Source organism: Drosophila tropicalis, unplaced genomic scaffold (genome assembly GCF_018151085.1).
Source record: "Drosophila tropicalis isolate 14030-0801.00 unplaced genomic scaffold, ASM1815108v1 contig_859, whole genome shotgun sequence".
Classification (NCBI taxonomy): domain Eukaryota; kingdom Metazoa; phylum Arthropoda; class Insecta; order Diptera; family Drosophilidae; genus Drosophila; species Drosophila tropicalis.
In genome coordinates, this window is record NW_027173353.1 from 10193397 (window position 1) to 10209600 (window position 16204).

The 16204-nt window shown below is 38.0% G+C and overlaps 2 protein-coding genes and 1 non-coding gene across 3 annotated transcripts in view; all 3 read right to left on the reverse strand.

Annotated features, from left to right (window-relative positions):
• Positions 1-643: 643 nt before the first annotated feature.
• On the reverse strand, positions 644-764 carry TRNAL-CAA (transfer RNA leucine (anticodon CAA)). The gene is made up of 2 exons: positions 727-764; positions 644-688 (listed from the first exon to the last, which is right to left on the reverse strand). It is a non-coding gene; the product is annotated as a tRNA-Leu (tRNA).
• Positions 765-1927: 1163 nt separating this feature from the next.
• LOC137582562 (L-allo-threonine aldolase) lies at positions 1928-4286 on the reverse strand. Its single transcript, XM_068297152.1, has 6 exons — positions 4264-4286; positions 3658-3888; positions 3100-3174; positions 2618-3026; positions 2407-2543; positions 1928-2337 (listed from the first exon to the last, which is right to left on the reverse strand). The coding sequence occupies exons 2-6, from the start codon at positions 3863-3865 to the stop codon at positions 2024-2026; spliced, it is 1143 nt and encodes a 380-aa protein (XP_068153253.1). The 5' UTR covers positions 3866-3888; positions 4264-4286; the 3' UTR covers positions 1928-2023.
• A 657-nt stretch (positions 4287-4943) lies between these two features.
• The window catches only part of LOC137582375 (extracellular serine/threonine protein CG31145), a 29081-nt gene continuing 17820 nt past the window's right edge, over positions 4944-16204 (reverse strand). The window contains exons 5-12 of the mRNA XM_068296887.1: positions 15196-15320; positions 13852-13930; positions 13086-13178; positions 11063-11306; positions 7679-7759; positions 7187-7299; positions 6349-6489; positions 4944-6270 (exon numbers count right to left, since the gene is read on the reverse strand). Coding sequence (XP_068152988.1) covers positions 6072-6270; positions 6349-6489; positions 7187-7299; positions 7679-7759; positions 11063-11306; positions 13086-13178; positions 13852-13930; positions 15196-15320 — 1075 coding nt within the window. The 3' untranslated portion in view covers positions 4944-6071. The remainder of the gene's footprint in view (positions 6271-6348; positions 6490-7186; positions 7300-7678; positions 7760-11062; positions 11307-13085; positions 13179-13851; positions 13931-15195; positions 15321-16204) is intronic.

Sequence of the window (16204 nt, forward strand, 5' to 3'; positions counted from 1 at the left end):
ATAGATAGATAGATCTCTTCCAACTGTTTGGTTTTTTTTCTGCAATGTTTTTTCTAGTTTGGCTTATAAATTTCTTAATTATTTTATTCTTTTTATATCTCATTGTCAATAAAGAAATAAAATAAACAAAACACATCTCACAGTAATCAATAAATGATGGTGAGAAAATTGATTTAAATAAATAATAATAAATAATAATAAAAAAAAAAAAAAAACAATAAAAACATACCTATGTATATATAAATTATATGTACTTAAAATAAAAAAAGTCATGTTCTTAGTACACTTATTTTTAGATGTGAATAAAAATCAAAAGTTGCTTAATTGTTTTTAACCTTTTTAAAGAGCTATTTTACTTATGTCTTTAGAAACTTTACATGGATTTCCATGATAAAGGTTTAGGTACCAAAAATCATTGAATGCTTTTATTTACATATTGTATTTTGATTTCCATTCCAAAAACATGGCCAAGTTTGCTTGCGTTTTGGGAATAACAATTGTAGAATATATGGAAATCCCACTCTATTTTAAGCAGTTCCTTCAACAGTTGCCAAAAAAACACGAAAAAAATTACACAATTATAAATGCTATATTTAAAAATTATTAAAAAAAAAAAAAAAAACAAAATAGGAAAAAAAAATTTTGTCAGAAGTGGGATTCGAACCCACGCCCTCAGAGAGGACCAGAACGCTCATACACCTTTCTATGAAAGGCAAGACTTATCATCTTGAGTCTGGCGCCTTAGACCGCTCGGCCATCCTGACATGTTGAGGTGGTTAGGCCAAAGCTCGTATACATTACACAATGTTCACACTGAAACCTATTTCATCTATGTATAGAAAAAACCAACACAGGCACATTTATGGGGGTGAGTTCGACGGCTGATATGGAAGAGCTAAATACAACAACACAGGTTTTCGCACCAGAGCGGTGTGGCATGTCTGGTGGTTATTTATAGATGAGAACATGTGGTTCTCTCGCTCTCTTGACTCTTATTTTCTTTCTCCCTCTGTTCGAAAGCTTGCGTGTTTGAGGGCTTCAGAAACTCGAACTTTAATTACTGCAAGTGCATACTTTTAGGCTTTAAATTCAAACTGTTTTGTTGCATACTTTCTGCGAGTACAATTTAATGCTTGAAATAGTCAATCTAAAGACTATTGGAAATTTGATTTCATCAAATTAGTTGCTCTAATAAATACAAGTCTGGCAATTGTTAACGCTTTACAAAGACAAATCCATCAAACCTTCTCCTCCATACACAAAAATACCCCGCTAAATTCAATTTCAATTTATAAAATGCTTCAGCAATTTCTCTAATTGAATTTTATTCCGCTTTGGCGGAATATAATTTACAAAATATTACATTTCCATTGCTCTGGACAAAGAGAATTTTGCACAAAAAGATTCAAACTCCCATATTGATGCCCATTCACTCTCTAATCTATTGTAAGTTTCAATGACCAAGATGAACGTGGATGGCCTAAGACGGTAGGGGTGTTGTCTGCTGTCCGTTGTCGGCCATAACGTAATCATTTTGAGCGCATTCGCAGCATTAAGTTTTGCTTATAAATCACAAAACGTACTTCGGCAAGAAGGAGCTCCTGCACAAGGATGCCAGCCAAGCTTTTAAATCGATGAGCATCCCAGATTGACAATAATATTTTAAAAATAATTTTATTATTTGATTCCCTGGCCAAGCCAAAGCCAAGAAGCATGGGGCACCGAATAGTGCAAAGACGACCAGGAGCAGAGCCAGTCCATCATGGGTAGGCAGTCATGCGTGAATGTAAATGCTTCTGGAGTCCACTGAAGGAGCAATAATACAAATTTGGCCAGATTTGTTCTTTCATTTCAGTTTTCGTTTCATATGTATGTATGTATGTACATATATTTGTTCGTTAATTAAATGACAAAAGGCAAAATCTAATTATGTTTGCGTTTCCGCTTATTTTTTGTCTTCTTGTTTGTTTCTCTTTATTTTGTTTTTATTTATTGAAAGAATCAAAGCAACATCTTTTGCCATTCAACAAAAGCGGGCATCATATTGCTTGATGATGTATGTCAGTTTCTTGATGACCAGCTCCACCTGTTCGTCGTCCACCTGATGGTAGAGCACCAATCTGGCAAAGGGCCAATCACGGGCACAGGCTTTGACAACAATGCCCAAGCCATCCTTGTCCGTGACTCCAGCTGTCAGCTCTTCAGGCTCAATGGTGCCCAGACGTTCGGCCAATGCAGTGGGTAAAATCTTTGGCTGTTTGATTTCCACTAAAAGTATATTGCTTTGAACACTGGGCAGAGTTACACCGATATTGGGACTGTTTAAACTGTCAATGGCTGAGAAATAATTTCATAATTACAAAACTGTTTCACCTTGTCTCTCTTTTTCTCTTGGTTAATTCTTACCCTCTGCAATGCGCTTGGTGCGCTCATGATCTTTGCCAAGCAGTGGAACTACCTGCTCTAAAGCCACTAATCCAGCAGCAGCTAAAATGCCCACTTGACGCATGCCTCCGCCCACAACTTTACGCAGACGTCGAGCTCTGTGGGAGAGATTGTGATTGTGGACAATGAAATTCAGAGAGACTTAATCGGCACAAAACTGTTTACCACTCACTCTGAAATGAAGGCCGCTGAGCCTACCAGCACGGAGCCCACTGGCGCCGATAAGCTCTTGCTCAAACAAATAGACACCGAATCGAAATCCCTGCAAACGCGCTCCACACTCACGCCCAAGGCGGCGGCTGCATTAAACACCCTGGCACCATCCATATGCAGAGCTATGCGCACCCGGGGACAACCCAAGCCCGGCTCTCGCACTATCGAGGCAAGTTCTTCCAGATAGGCCAGGGGAATCACCTTGCCACCGCAAATATTGTGGGTGTTCTCAACCACAACCATAGAGGTGATTGGCTCATGGATATCATTGTGGCGTATCTTGCGGCGCAGTTCCGAGAGACTAAAGGTACCATCTGGCTCGTTCTTAATCGTGGCTAATTGCACACCAGCCAACTGAGCGGCACCGCCTAAACACATAAACGTAGATAGTCCATAATAAATAGAGGGGGAACTCCGATATAAAGGCACAACTACTCTTACCTTGCTCATACAGAAAGATGTGCGATAAATCGCCGACTATTGCCTCCGTGCCGCGTTGCTGGCAATGAACCATAACTGCGAAAATAAATAGGACATCGTTGAATAAGTTTTCACTTAACTAACAACATTGTGGTGAAACGTTTTGCCAGATTCATCAGTGTATTTGCTTTCAATGAAATGCAAATTTCAAATTCCATTAGAAATATTAATTTGAGATAGAGTATAAATTCTGAAGCAATTGCCCAAAGCTGTTTTACATCTACTCACCCATCTCCTGGCCCCCAGGACTAATATTAAAGTCCATAAAAATTAATGTTATGCTCATGGCCGCCCTTAACCTTTACGATAATGTTTGTGATGCATGATATGAGCAGCTCTTTTCAGTATTTCCTTTTCGGTTTTCTTGATTTCTCTGTTTCGGTCTTTTGTAAACTGAAACTACACTCAATCCCCCCCTCAATTCCCATCATCTGTTTAAAGCCATAAATATAAGGCACTATGTGTGTGACTGACTGAGCAGAAGTCTCTCAAGTTCAAGGTGTGTTATTTATTACTCACTTGCCAGCAGATTTCCCATGGTACCGCTAGCCACAAATAGGCCAGCTTCCTTGCCAAAAATGGCCGCTGTCTTGGACTCCAGCTCATTCACTGTCGGATCCTCACCGTAAACATCATCACCAACCACAGCCGAGGCCATGCGCTCTCGCATTTCGGAAGTGGGTTGGCTGACAGTGTCCGAACGTAAATCAACAACACGGCTAGACATTCTTGTTTAGTCTGGTCTACCTACTGTATAAGGGCGGAACGTGATTAGCATTAGTTTGTCATATGAGGATTTGCCTTATTTATACACTGTCCGCATATCAACACAACAAATAATTATGAAATTGATTAGTAAGCCAAATACTGATGTGGCTAGTTCTAATAGGATGAGTTCCACTTCAAACATTTTCCACGCTTTATTTATATAATCTTAATTACACTTTGCTGAAGATTTGCTCAGCCACTTAAACACAATCAGTTCAATCAACTTATCTAGTAAACCATAAATTTGACATTGTCCATTAAGGAAAAATATGACACACAATTGCTTGGGTGCCCAAGTAAGAACAAAAAACTCATTAAACAGATAAAATAATTGATAAAATAAACAGAAACAAATACCATGTGCTCTGCCCCAAAGCCCCAAAGTAACTAATGAAACGACCTCCAGCAAAGCGAAGAGCACGAGCGAATCCAATCGATATGAAAGTGAGAGTCTACAAGAGAACACCACGATCCGTTCTCTCATTCTCTTTTTTTCGAGAGCCCCACACTAACCGCCAAAAAGATAGATACCAAGCGATAAATAGATAACAAATTTGACCACAATTGAAATAATTTGTGGAGACTTCGAATTGAATTGATTTGGTAAGTTAAAATGAGATATTAATTTTAAAATAATACTTTAGCTTCGACCGTGAAAGCTTTGACATGACAAGGCCATGTCTCCCAAGCTAAAACTGGTTAAGAATTATAACTAAAATACCCGAAAAAAGCTAGATCTATCTGTTTTTCGCGTTCAATCGCTTTAAATGGCATTGTAACTCAATCAATCCGTAATGCAAAAGCAAAGTTGAGGTGTTAATTTTACGGTTAGTTGGTAAATTTTATATTATTTAAATAAACGAAATCAATGAAAAATGATTGTTTTTATATAACTTACCATCAATAAGTGCTCAAAACAAACAAGAACGGTTATCATTTTCTTTGGTATTTATTTTTTTGATTTTTTCTTCTGTTTATTATTGAAATTTTCACTAAAATTTGTTCTAATTCTAGATTTTCTTAGTTATATTTTCCGATTTTCGGTTCTTTTAAATTATTTCATTTAAATTTTACATTGTGGCCAACAAACAAACTCTTGATCTAGGACAAGGTACATACATACATAATATATATAATGTAATAAGGTTGAAAATGATGATGCGATAATAAAAACCAATTAACTTATTTTATACACACTCAATAATGACGATTAGTTAACAATTAGTTTGTTGTACATAGTAGTAGTTGTAGTTCATGGTTTCAAATGTTCAAATGTTCATTTCTTGAAGTACATCAATTGGACTAACTAATAAAAACGAATTTCGGTCTGAATTCGGATAAAGCTACGCCTGATATCGATCGTATTACATAGTAGTTACATAAGTATAGTAGATACATAAATATATATATATATATATATATAAACTGTAAAACCTATTAACTAAACTTTGCAACAATTGTTTCATTGAATTTGTTTGCTTTTTTTTTTTTCAACAAAAAATTCTAAATAAATATTTAGCAGTTTCGATTTCTCCTATTTTATATTGTTTTAGATTGTTGTATTTAAATATTCTTTTTTTTTTTAGTCTTTTAAAGATGTTTTTTTTACTTAAAAACATTGGGCAAAACATTTGTTTTTTTCTTTCTTTCTTTTGTTTTGTTCAGGTTCGTTTACTTTTGGCACCCACTGTAATGAGCAGCAACATGAATGTTTAGTTAAATGAATGGATGAGTGAGTCTTTGAGTGAGTGTTCGAGTGAGTGAGTGAGTGTATATCTGGAAAGGTACTCAAATTCCATTGCCAATCATTTCAGAAACAATCCAAATGGTTCTTATGAGCTAACTTTCTAAGTAACTACACACATACATACATACAAATGTATTCGTTAAGTATATGTGGAAACCAAACAAAACTATCAAATTATTGAATTCGATTTGATGTTTGCCTTATTGTTGCTGCTTTTAGTTAAGTTCTTGTTGTTGTTTGTTTGCTTTTTGGTATGTGCAGACCGAGCTACAGAGGATAATTCACTTAGGATCTTGATCTTTTTCAAAGATCGCTGACACAGGATTTAACAATAGAGCTAACAATACACAGGACACGCAGGACTAATAGCTAAGGTTTAAGCTTACGCTCTAGGATGATTTTGCGAATTGATTTAGCGCTATGACGACAAGTCCGTCTCTGAGTTGTCCATCTCGCCAGGTGGATTCCGTTTGATGCAGTCGCGTATGCTTTGTAAAATGATGCCAGTACGTCTATCGAGAGCCTCCAGATGGGGTTGCCAGAGCACAGGACTCACTGGATCATTACTCAGTGACTCCTGCATCAGTTGCGACAAAGGCTGCGGTCCATTGTGAAACCTATTTCAACAAAAATGATGCATTCAAGGTTATGTATTGGGTCGATTTTCTGGATTATTCCTTGTGGTTTCCACTTACTCGAGCAGCTTCATCAGTGTTGATTTGCGCAGCAGGCAGCATTGCAGCACCGGTGCCAAAATCGATAGTTCATCGTGGAAGGGACGACCAAAGCCCCGTCCGTGGTCCAAGTGCAGGGGAAAGGTCTCATTGCCATAGACCCTGTGCAGAAGGTAATAAGGTGATAAGTTTGCATTATAATTGGCTGCCATATGTGTACGGCAAACGGGGGGAGAAGTGGATAGATATAGAGCAGGTGTGGTTGGAGCAGCGGCAAAATTTTGAGATTGGCTCAGTCATGTATGAACAGGGTGACATCGCCATAAGCCCGACAAAACGCTTTTGCATAACAAACAATTTAGAAGCAGCCAACCTGGCAAGAGGACACGCTGCCACCCGCTACCCTCCACCCCCAACCACCATCTCTCATCATCTATGCATGCGCTATTGTAGCATTTTGCAGTCAGAGAATTGAGCATGGAAATATCTTTCCAAGGCATTGCCTGCTGCTGATGCTTATGCCTTGGCAGTGGCTGTGGCTGTGGCTATGGCTATAGCTCCTGCTGTTCCTGCTGCATATCCCTGCCAAATGCATGCTGCATATGGGACGAGTTGGAACAAGTTGGAACGCATTGGGGACGGGTTGTGTAAGTAACATGCTAAAGCTTGCAGGCATGAAGCCAACAAAGCCATTTGTGCGGAAATAAACCGATCGCATTAGTTGCGCCTGCCAAGGACACACCACTTGTAATGGTGTGAGTGTGCCCCATCTACTCATTTATGCATTCATTCATTCATATGTATATATGTATGTATGTATGTACATACATAAGCCCCTCTCTTTGGTCATAATACTTACTTGAAAGTCTCGTAATGATGACGATCCATGTTGCCAGTTAGAAAATCAAAGACTGCCATATCCATTAGATCCAACAGTCGCCTACCCTCATCATAGGGTGCTGTATCACGGACCTGTGTGGAAATCAAATGCAAAATTAAATTGCAGCCAACGAAAATGAATGCAGAAAAAATTCCAGAAGAGGAGAGACGAGAAAATCGTAAATGGAAAAGTGGCAAAAAGGAAACCCTCTTCCTGTTGGTCGGCAAATGTCTTAATTAAGTCAGCTCCAAGTAAAGCTTTAGTAGCGTTCCGCCAGCAACAATAAAAACATTTGCATTTCATTCGAGTTTAAATGCAAATTAAATAAAAGTAGCCGCAACGCCGCAAAAGCTGCAGACCGAGGACCAAGGATAACAGTGAAAGGAAACGGAGTAGCCACAATTCCCTCCCCACCATTCCATCCATATACATAGATAGATAGAACACTAGAATACTTATGTATGTACATACCAAGGCACAATAATTGGCATCTGTCTCCCAAGCAGCCTTCTTGCGTTTGTGATACGAGCGTCGCCAAGGATGCCGCCAAAGCTGCCAAAAAAGAATGAAAAATTCAACCAATTGAAATATTAATATCTAACTTGAATTCAGGTATAAATAGATATATATTTGCCAGCTTGATTTTGCATATTAATTTTATCATTTTGCAAGGGAAATTCATTTGGCTGGCTTAAACGAAATTAAATATTTGCGCAATGCAGCCAAGAGCAAACCGAATCAGAAGGAAAAATAACAAAAAAAAAAGGAAACTTAAAAAAGAAAAAGCAATAAAACTTTATCTTGACCCCTTTGGCTTGACTCCTGAACGGAGCTAGGTGAACTCTGGTCATGGTTACGGCAACAACAGCGACTTACCTTCCGTCCCTAAGAGGGAAACGCAAGCGGTTTGGTTTGGTTTGGTTTGGTTTATTTGGTTATTGCGGGACAACGACAATGGTAACGGGAACGGGTACAGGATCAGGACCAGCAACAACAGAAATGAAATATATATGAAGGTTGGTATTCCGTATATATAAAGAAATTTCAAATATTTAAACCAAACCAACAACAATTATAATAATAATACAAAAACTAGGCGTCTAAGCGTTGAAAGTTGTTCGTGGCGGATGGCGTTTGGAGTGTGTAATGACCGGATGCGGCGGAAAGCAACAAAAAAACTAAATAAAAACTGCAGCGAACTGCAAAATGCAACAAACAACAACAAACTACAAAAAAAAGTACAGAAAAATTAAATGAAATGAAAATAAAAAGCAAATATAAAAGCAAAACGCAGCAAACCAAACTAAAAAGGTGAGCTAAAGGCAACATGCTGACAGCGGGGAATGGAGAAGGAGGAGGAGAAGGGGGTGTTAGTTGGTAAAGCAATTTTTGTGCATAAAATGCAAAGTTAGAGAGTTCTCCCCCATGGTCCCTGACCAATCCCCCCATGAAAGCTGGCAAAAATATGCATAAATCAAGCAAAATTAAATTCTTGAAGCAAAAAAAAAAAAAAAAAAAACGCACACAAAAATTGAGGAAACCCAAGATGAGCCAGGGGAACTAGTTAGAATGTGGTACAAGTATGAGAGGTGTGGCCGAAAATGGTGACTGAATGGGATAAGTGGGAGGACCAAGGCAGGCAGAATGTACGCATAAGCAATTTTTAAGTTAATGGTTTTGAAATATGAGTTAAAGCATGAGACATGAGTGCAAATGATAGCGAAACTCTTTAAAATTGATAAGATTGATGTTGATAAAGAAACCTTTTCCTCAGAATTTTAATCCTTAAATCCCCATTTAGTTAAAAAAATTCAGCTCATTTGTGACAATTGTGGCTTGGATACTCTATGTATGGCAAGAGTCATTATGGAGTGAAAGATTGGCATAATCCTCATCCAAAAAGTAATTGAAAGAGTATTGAAAGAAGTGTGCTAGCGTACTTTACTTTCTATTTTGCATTCTTTCTTTTGCATTCCTCCCCTTGTTTGTTGCTTATTTTGTCTCAATTCCGATTTAGTAGTGTTTTGTTTTTGTTTACTCTTTACTACCAATTTAGTTTCATTCTCCAAGCGTTTAACAAGCGTACAAATCAAATTTGCAACTTAATTAAAATTCTGCACGGTTAGAAGAGAAACACACACACAGAAGGAAAAAGCGAACATAAAACGGACGGAAAAGAAAAGAAAAATTGTTGCTTGTTGTTTAGCTGCTATACACCCATCTAGGTTGGCAGCCCGGGGGGAAGATAGGGGGGAAAACAAACTGGAAAAGTGGTAAAAGAAAAATGATCTCCTGTGCATAATTTACAGTTTCGCCTTACGCCAAATCTCAAGTATACACTTAACCATTTTCTACTTGTAAAACTGTTTGGAGAGCAAAAAGCCGCACAGTAAAACGAATAGAAGGTAAAAAAAAAGGATATCAACCTACCAAAAAAACAAAAAAATTTATATATATATAAAGAGAATTATTCCTTTGAGGGCCCACAGACCGTAGGAGAAACACGAAAAAAAAGGTGGCGCAAAAATAAAATGCTTTTGCTGTGGCAAATCTGTGAGAAAAATGATTGTGCCCAGAAAAAGGACGAAACGATGAACCCTTTTTCACTGGGCCAGCCTGTTTCTAAACGTCAAAATTGCTAGAGATCCTTTCGGACAGGGATGGGACTTTAATTTTTCAGTAATTTGCATTTAAAAGCTGTTGCTTTTGCCCGTGTCTGGCTGCTGCTTCTTTTTCGGATGATGAAGTGGACTCTGGAATTTATTAACGCCACAAGTCACTCCCCAAGTCCCAGGTCCCCGTTCCGCGATCTGAGCTCCGAGGTCCTTGTCTCTGCATTTTTATATTTCTCATTTTACGCTTTACCAGTCCACGAACTTAAGAACTGATACAATATTTTTCCTTTTAATTCAACAAGCAAAATGAATGACTGAATGAATGAATGAAATTGCCGAGTGGCAACAAGGCGGAACCAACAAACAAAGCGTACGAAGAGGATAAAACAACAAATACAAACATACAGTAAAATAATAACAACAAACATAAAAAAAAATTATACAAATTAAAAGCGAATTTCAAGTTATTTTCTTTTTCTACTTTTTTCTATGGTTTTTTTTACCCTATTAGAAGAGTATACTTAGTTAAGATAAGGACAATGGCGTCCCTTCTTCATCTCTAGGCCTTTTGGTTTAAATTTATACGTCTCTCTCTTTATCTCTTTGATTCAATTCTTATTTAACTTCTGAACTTGTAAGTTCTATTTTTAGTTAGAGAATACTTGCCTAATTATATTAATTTCCTAAGTAGTGTACAAATGTTTCGTTGTTGTCACACATTGCTACTCCTGTATTTTATTTGTTGGCCTGGTTTATAAAAAATTCCCTCATTTAAGTGAGTTGTTTTATGCCTTGAGTTGCCCTAAAATGGTCTACCCCACGGGCAAAGCTTCTGGAAGTTCTAGGAGTTTACCTGTTGAGTCTTAGCCTACCCTTGATGGTGCCAGTACACTTACATACTAAGTAAATAAAGTGATTTGTTATTTAGTCTGACCAAGCGTATGAATTTCAGTAGCCACTATAATGAAAGCAACGACTGCGGGAGATGACCAAAAGAACATAAATTGTAATCTGCCCCCGTGTTGAGAGGTTGTTGGTCGTGCATTAATCAAAAACCACTTAGCTGTCCAGCCATCCAACTGTCCAACTGCCTAGACAGAGCAGCCAGACAGACAGTGTGGGACAGGCCAGATAGGAAGCCTCTTGCCCCGCTTGCGAATTATGGACATGAATATGTGTAGCCCAGCAGTTTGAATGAATTGGATGGACGGGATTGGTGCACCTTTTGTTCTTTACTTACCTTGCGATTGCTGGACTCAAAGTTGGGGAGAAAGGCGGCAAAGGAACCCTCCAGCATGTCCGGACTGCCACAAATGGCATGCGAGGTGTCACAGTAGTACGAACACTTGCCATGGAAGCATAAATTCAACGATGGCGAAACAAAGAACGTTTTCAATAAATTCTCTTCGGCCAGTTGATAAATTTCGGTCGTAATGTTCAGCGTGCGACCCGCCACTGGCATGGCTCGACGAAATCCTAGTATTCTGTAACAAGGGAGAGGTGAGAGCGTTAAATACAAATGAATCACACAAAAACACAAAAAAATAAGAACCCAAATAAAAACCCAAAACAAAACAAAACATTGAGGAAAAACAAAAAAAAACTTTTTTCCCACAAGAGAACGTGTGAAAAGGAAAATGTAATCAAGAATTTAAATTCTGTTACATCGACTGAACAATGCTCTATCCAAAAATTATTAAAACTGTATATTCAAATTAATATTGAGTCCTTGTTAGTCCTTCTAGCAAGTACTATAGATGTCTCACTCAAATCTGTTTAGCCTCGGCATTTATTAAAAGAAAAAGCATGTCTAGTCGTAAGTCTAGTCTAATTAATTTATGGATTTAATTCATTAAAGAACAGCGCTCTGTAAAAACCTCATTGTACTTGGCTGTCTGTGAGAGTATGCAAGAATGAAAAAATACCGAGAATTGCTTTATAAGTGTTCGGCCAGGCGAGGTGGCGCATATGTCAGACCACGGACGCCGACGATGATGATGGTCAGAAGCAGCAGGACCTTAAATAATGTTGGTCAGAGTCGGTGGCTGGGTAACTGACCAAAAATATTATCGAAATTATTTTGCAACACGAAGAATGTTCACTGTCTGGGGTGCGACCATTGCCTGAGGTCATCTGGGAATGGTGGTTTTGGTATGGGTATGTTTTTGTGTGGGGCAAGAATTGCCATAATTTTATATTTGGCCGCAGAATTCCTCCATCTCCAACTCCACCAGAGCCACCAGGGCCCCCCAACTTTATGCGCAGTCTCTTCTGTAGGTCAAACAACACTCCATTTAGAGGGGCTGACAACAAGTTGAGGATTGAAGCTAAAAGTTTGCCAGCTTTGTGGATTGTGGGGGATTTGGGGACGTTGCGTGTGTGCGTATGGCAGCCACAACAATTACACAAGTTATGACGCCTTATCTAAATTCAAAAAATGCCTCAGCGGGGGCTAACTGGGATTGCAATTAACCTTGCTGTCAAAGTTTTGTCAAGAGCGAGCAGCTGCTAACTATGCAGACAATTTGAGTCTAAATTACGGCAGGACATGTCAGTTGAGTCGACTCCCTGAAGTTAAGGCCGAAACCACTTTCCCCCAGTTAATTAGCCATGAAAAGGTCGCCTGAAGTTGGAATTTGAGTTTGGCCCAAGTGAAATGCGGGTTACACCACAGAGGTGTCCGGCTGGTGTCGAGAATTATGAGCTCACATTATTCACATGCAAGGACATCAGACTTTGGTTCGTTTCGTTTCGTTTGTTTTTTCCTGTGTTTTTGTCATGTTCGGTTTGAAATATACTTTAAAATATCGTTTAATGGCAACTCATTTATGAATGTGAAAGGTGTGAGAATTTTAATTTGATAAATTTATGTTCATTATTTTCTAATTGCAAAAAGCTTTAAACTCAAAATGCCTAATTTGTTCGTTTCTACCAAATTGTAAATGAGAATGTAAATTATGAAATATTTTAGTTATTAATTGACAAATGTAATTCAACTTAATTGTCTATCAGTTACATTGCATGTAATATCCAATAATATATATAGAGAGCATGCAAATAATGGAATCTCGTCCCTTTAGTTTTGATTTAATTGAACATTTCAAATTACTTTTACAATTTTGTGACCCTGCATAAATATTTGTATACAATAATTGAAAAAATTCAAATTGAAAATAAATAAATCGACATTGGGTTTTTATTATATTTAAATTCCAACTACTTTTTTCGCAATGCAATTCGAGAGGACATGAGGGACAACTTACCTGTCCAAATGAAAGGCAGCAATCTCGGCATTGTGTCGCTCATAGTCCGTGAAGTAGAAATGATTGGGCAAGGTTTGCTGGTCCCTGGGAAACCTGAGAACATGGAAAGCAAGGTGAGTAAGTAATAATGAAAAAAAAAGGAAACGAAGCTGTGAAAATTGAATAGAATCCTGCGGGTCGGAACACTCTTAGTCGAATTGAAGTTGCTGTCGATGTTAACCACCTGCATTACTGTTGCTGATGTGTGTGTGTGAGCTTAATTACTTACACGGCAACACGAAACTGGAATGCAATTTAAAAAACGTTTCATTTAAATTGCAAATGAACAGCATTAAAAGGACACTTTGCACTTTGGCAGCTGCCCGGTTTCTGTTGGCTAGCCACCAACTCAACTGTGGCTAGAGAGAGTGAGAGAGACAGAGAGAGAGCAACAGCAACAGAAGCGGCAGCAGTAAAAACCACTGACCAAGGCAACGCGTTTAAATCTCATTAAAAAACTGCATAAATGTTTTAAATTGTGCATTGGTTTATGGCATTTTCATTGACAAGCCGCAGAAAAGTCAGCGTATGGCATATAACAAATTTTATTTACTCAGAGTCAGAGTGGAAAATGTTGCGGACAAGTGAGTGAACGGAATGACGACAATGACAGGGAAAAAGAGACAGAGAGAGATAAAGTTGAAAAATTCTTCAACATCTTTCTCAAAATGAAATTTTATTGATTGTATGTATGCAAGTATAAAACACATGTCCAAAAAATACTTACCGCATGGGCTTCATTAAGGCCTTGATATCATTCGGATATTCAATGATCAATTTCAGCTGGGTGCCACCCTCTTTTTGCACTGAAAATAAAAAGAAAAGCAGTCAGTAAGTGCAACCGGGAAAATCGGAGCGAAAAGAAAATCGAAATCGGCGAAACGAAATCACAATCGGAATCGAAGTGAAATGAAATGCAGGCACTCGAAATTAATTGAAGCAAAAACCTTTTTGCACTTGGCTGAGTCGGTCAGTTTGAATTATGCAATCATTAAAATTGCTGCAAACCAAAAGTCCATGGGCATATTAACACTTGACTAAATAGCAATTAAATTGCAAAGCTTTTCACATCACCAGAAAAAGCCTCAAAACTGCAACAACAACAGGAACAATGTGCGTATGATAAATAAAAACAACAAATGCAACAAATAACTATACAACATGGACACACAAAAGAATTATACATCTATCTCTGTGTATTTGTGTCTGTGTGTGTGTGTGTGTGTGGGTTTATGTGTGTATTCAAGCGTTAAAATTGACCATTACAATAATAAAGCTAGAAAAGAAGGAGGAGACCAATGTAAGAGATAGAGAAAGGGCATTAAGTGAAATTAAAAGCAAATCTTGAATATGGCAGACAAAACCACACACACACACAGTCAGACACACACATAAACAGAAAAACAACATTCCATTAGAATTCATAGGCTATAATAATAAACTTTTGCAGTCTCTTGTCTCTTGTCTATTTCTACTTCAAATGGGGCCAATGAAACTTGGTCTAAGCCAAGTCAAGCAAAATGCGAGAAAGTTAGCTATTATGTAGTTGAGGCGGCGTATGCGTGATAAATGTTCTCAAGACACTTGGCAAAAAGTTGTTGCTATTATGAGACATTGTCTGTCATTCACTACAACTAACTCTCCATTCTCTCGTTCTCTAGGTTCTCTCCTCTTTTATGTTAAGACTCTTCCTTTTACAAGTAATTAGTTTTCCCTTTTGCTTATTTTAATTTTCCTATTTGTTGTCATGTTTCTCATTTTTTGTTGCTGCTCATAACTGCATAAAGTTTCTTATTAATAAATTGCAACTTTAATGAATGTGCAAGGGAAAAACTTTCAAATTGAAAATAGTTTCCTGCCAGCACCTCAATATAATAATCCTGGCAAACTTTTGCATAATTAAGTTAAGCATAACTTAAAATAAAACAGAAAACAAAAACACGAAATGTACTTATAAAAAAATGCAAACATGGCAAGGCCAACCAACTATATTGTATTTATAGCCAACATTTCGTGTTTTTTGTTGGTTTTTTTTGTCCGACAGTTTAGACAGTGTAGTTCAAATACTTACCCACATGCTGGATTGGCAGCTTGATCATGTCACGTAGCACCGCATCGACCAGAGTGTCGTGCTCGCCATATAGTTCCTTTTTCGTGATGCGCAATTGGAAGCGCTCCAAATTGCTGGCATTTGCTCTGTGAAAGACGGCAGAAGAGAAGAGAGAACGTAAAGAAACGTATAATATAAATCGGAAATCGAAGACAAAAAAAAAGACAGACGAAACGTAAGCCAGCTGTCGTTTTTTCGGATGCAGGCAGAAAGACAATCATCATCTTCATTGCCATCATCAGACTGCTCTCATAAGTATGCTACATAAATGTTCCTTCCTTCCTTCCTTTTTTTGGCTTGCACATAAAAGATTTCTTACATTGATTTGTCAAAGCAATGCAAGCGGGAAAAAGGAACAAGTTGAAGGCGAAACGGGGTAGTGCGTGTTCTGTAAAAACAATTTGGTTTGCAAATGTGGTCGAGTGCCATCTTTTTACACACACAGTCACATCATCTGTCATCAGCAGCAGCAGCTCCAGTCTCTATTATCCTTTGCCAAGATATTTCTTAGCCATTAGGTTGCTTCTCCCCCAAAATAATCTTTCCTTTTTACGTAAACTTTATGGTTATGCAGTTCTGTTTCAACATCTTTGGATGTGGTTTTAATTTTTTCCTCTGTTTTCTGTCTACTCCTTTATCTGGCTAGTTTAATGTTTAAGAATCAGCTTTTCTAGCAAAACACAGTTACTCAACTTTTGTCATGTTTATCACGATAATGTAGTCACATCCTGTGCATATCCTCACCTCCTTGCCTGCTCTTGCCATTGCACTCACGTAACCCGATCCATTGTCTCTGACTTCTATTCATAATTTGCTTGTTGACGTCTGTGATACTTCATTCTCAACCACCTCAGCACCACCACCAAAGGACTAGGACTAGGACCTTTTGTTCGTTGGCAGGAAACAAATGTCTACCCTCCACCCACTGGAATGACTTTCAATATTTTAGCTTTTTATGGAAATGGCGACA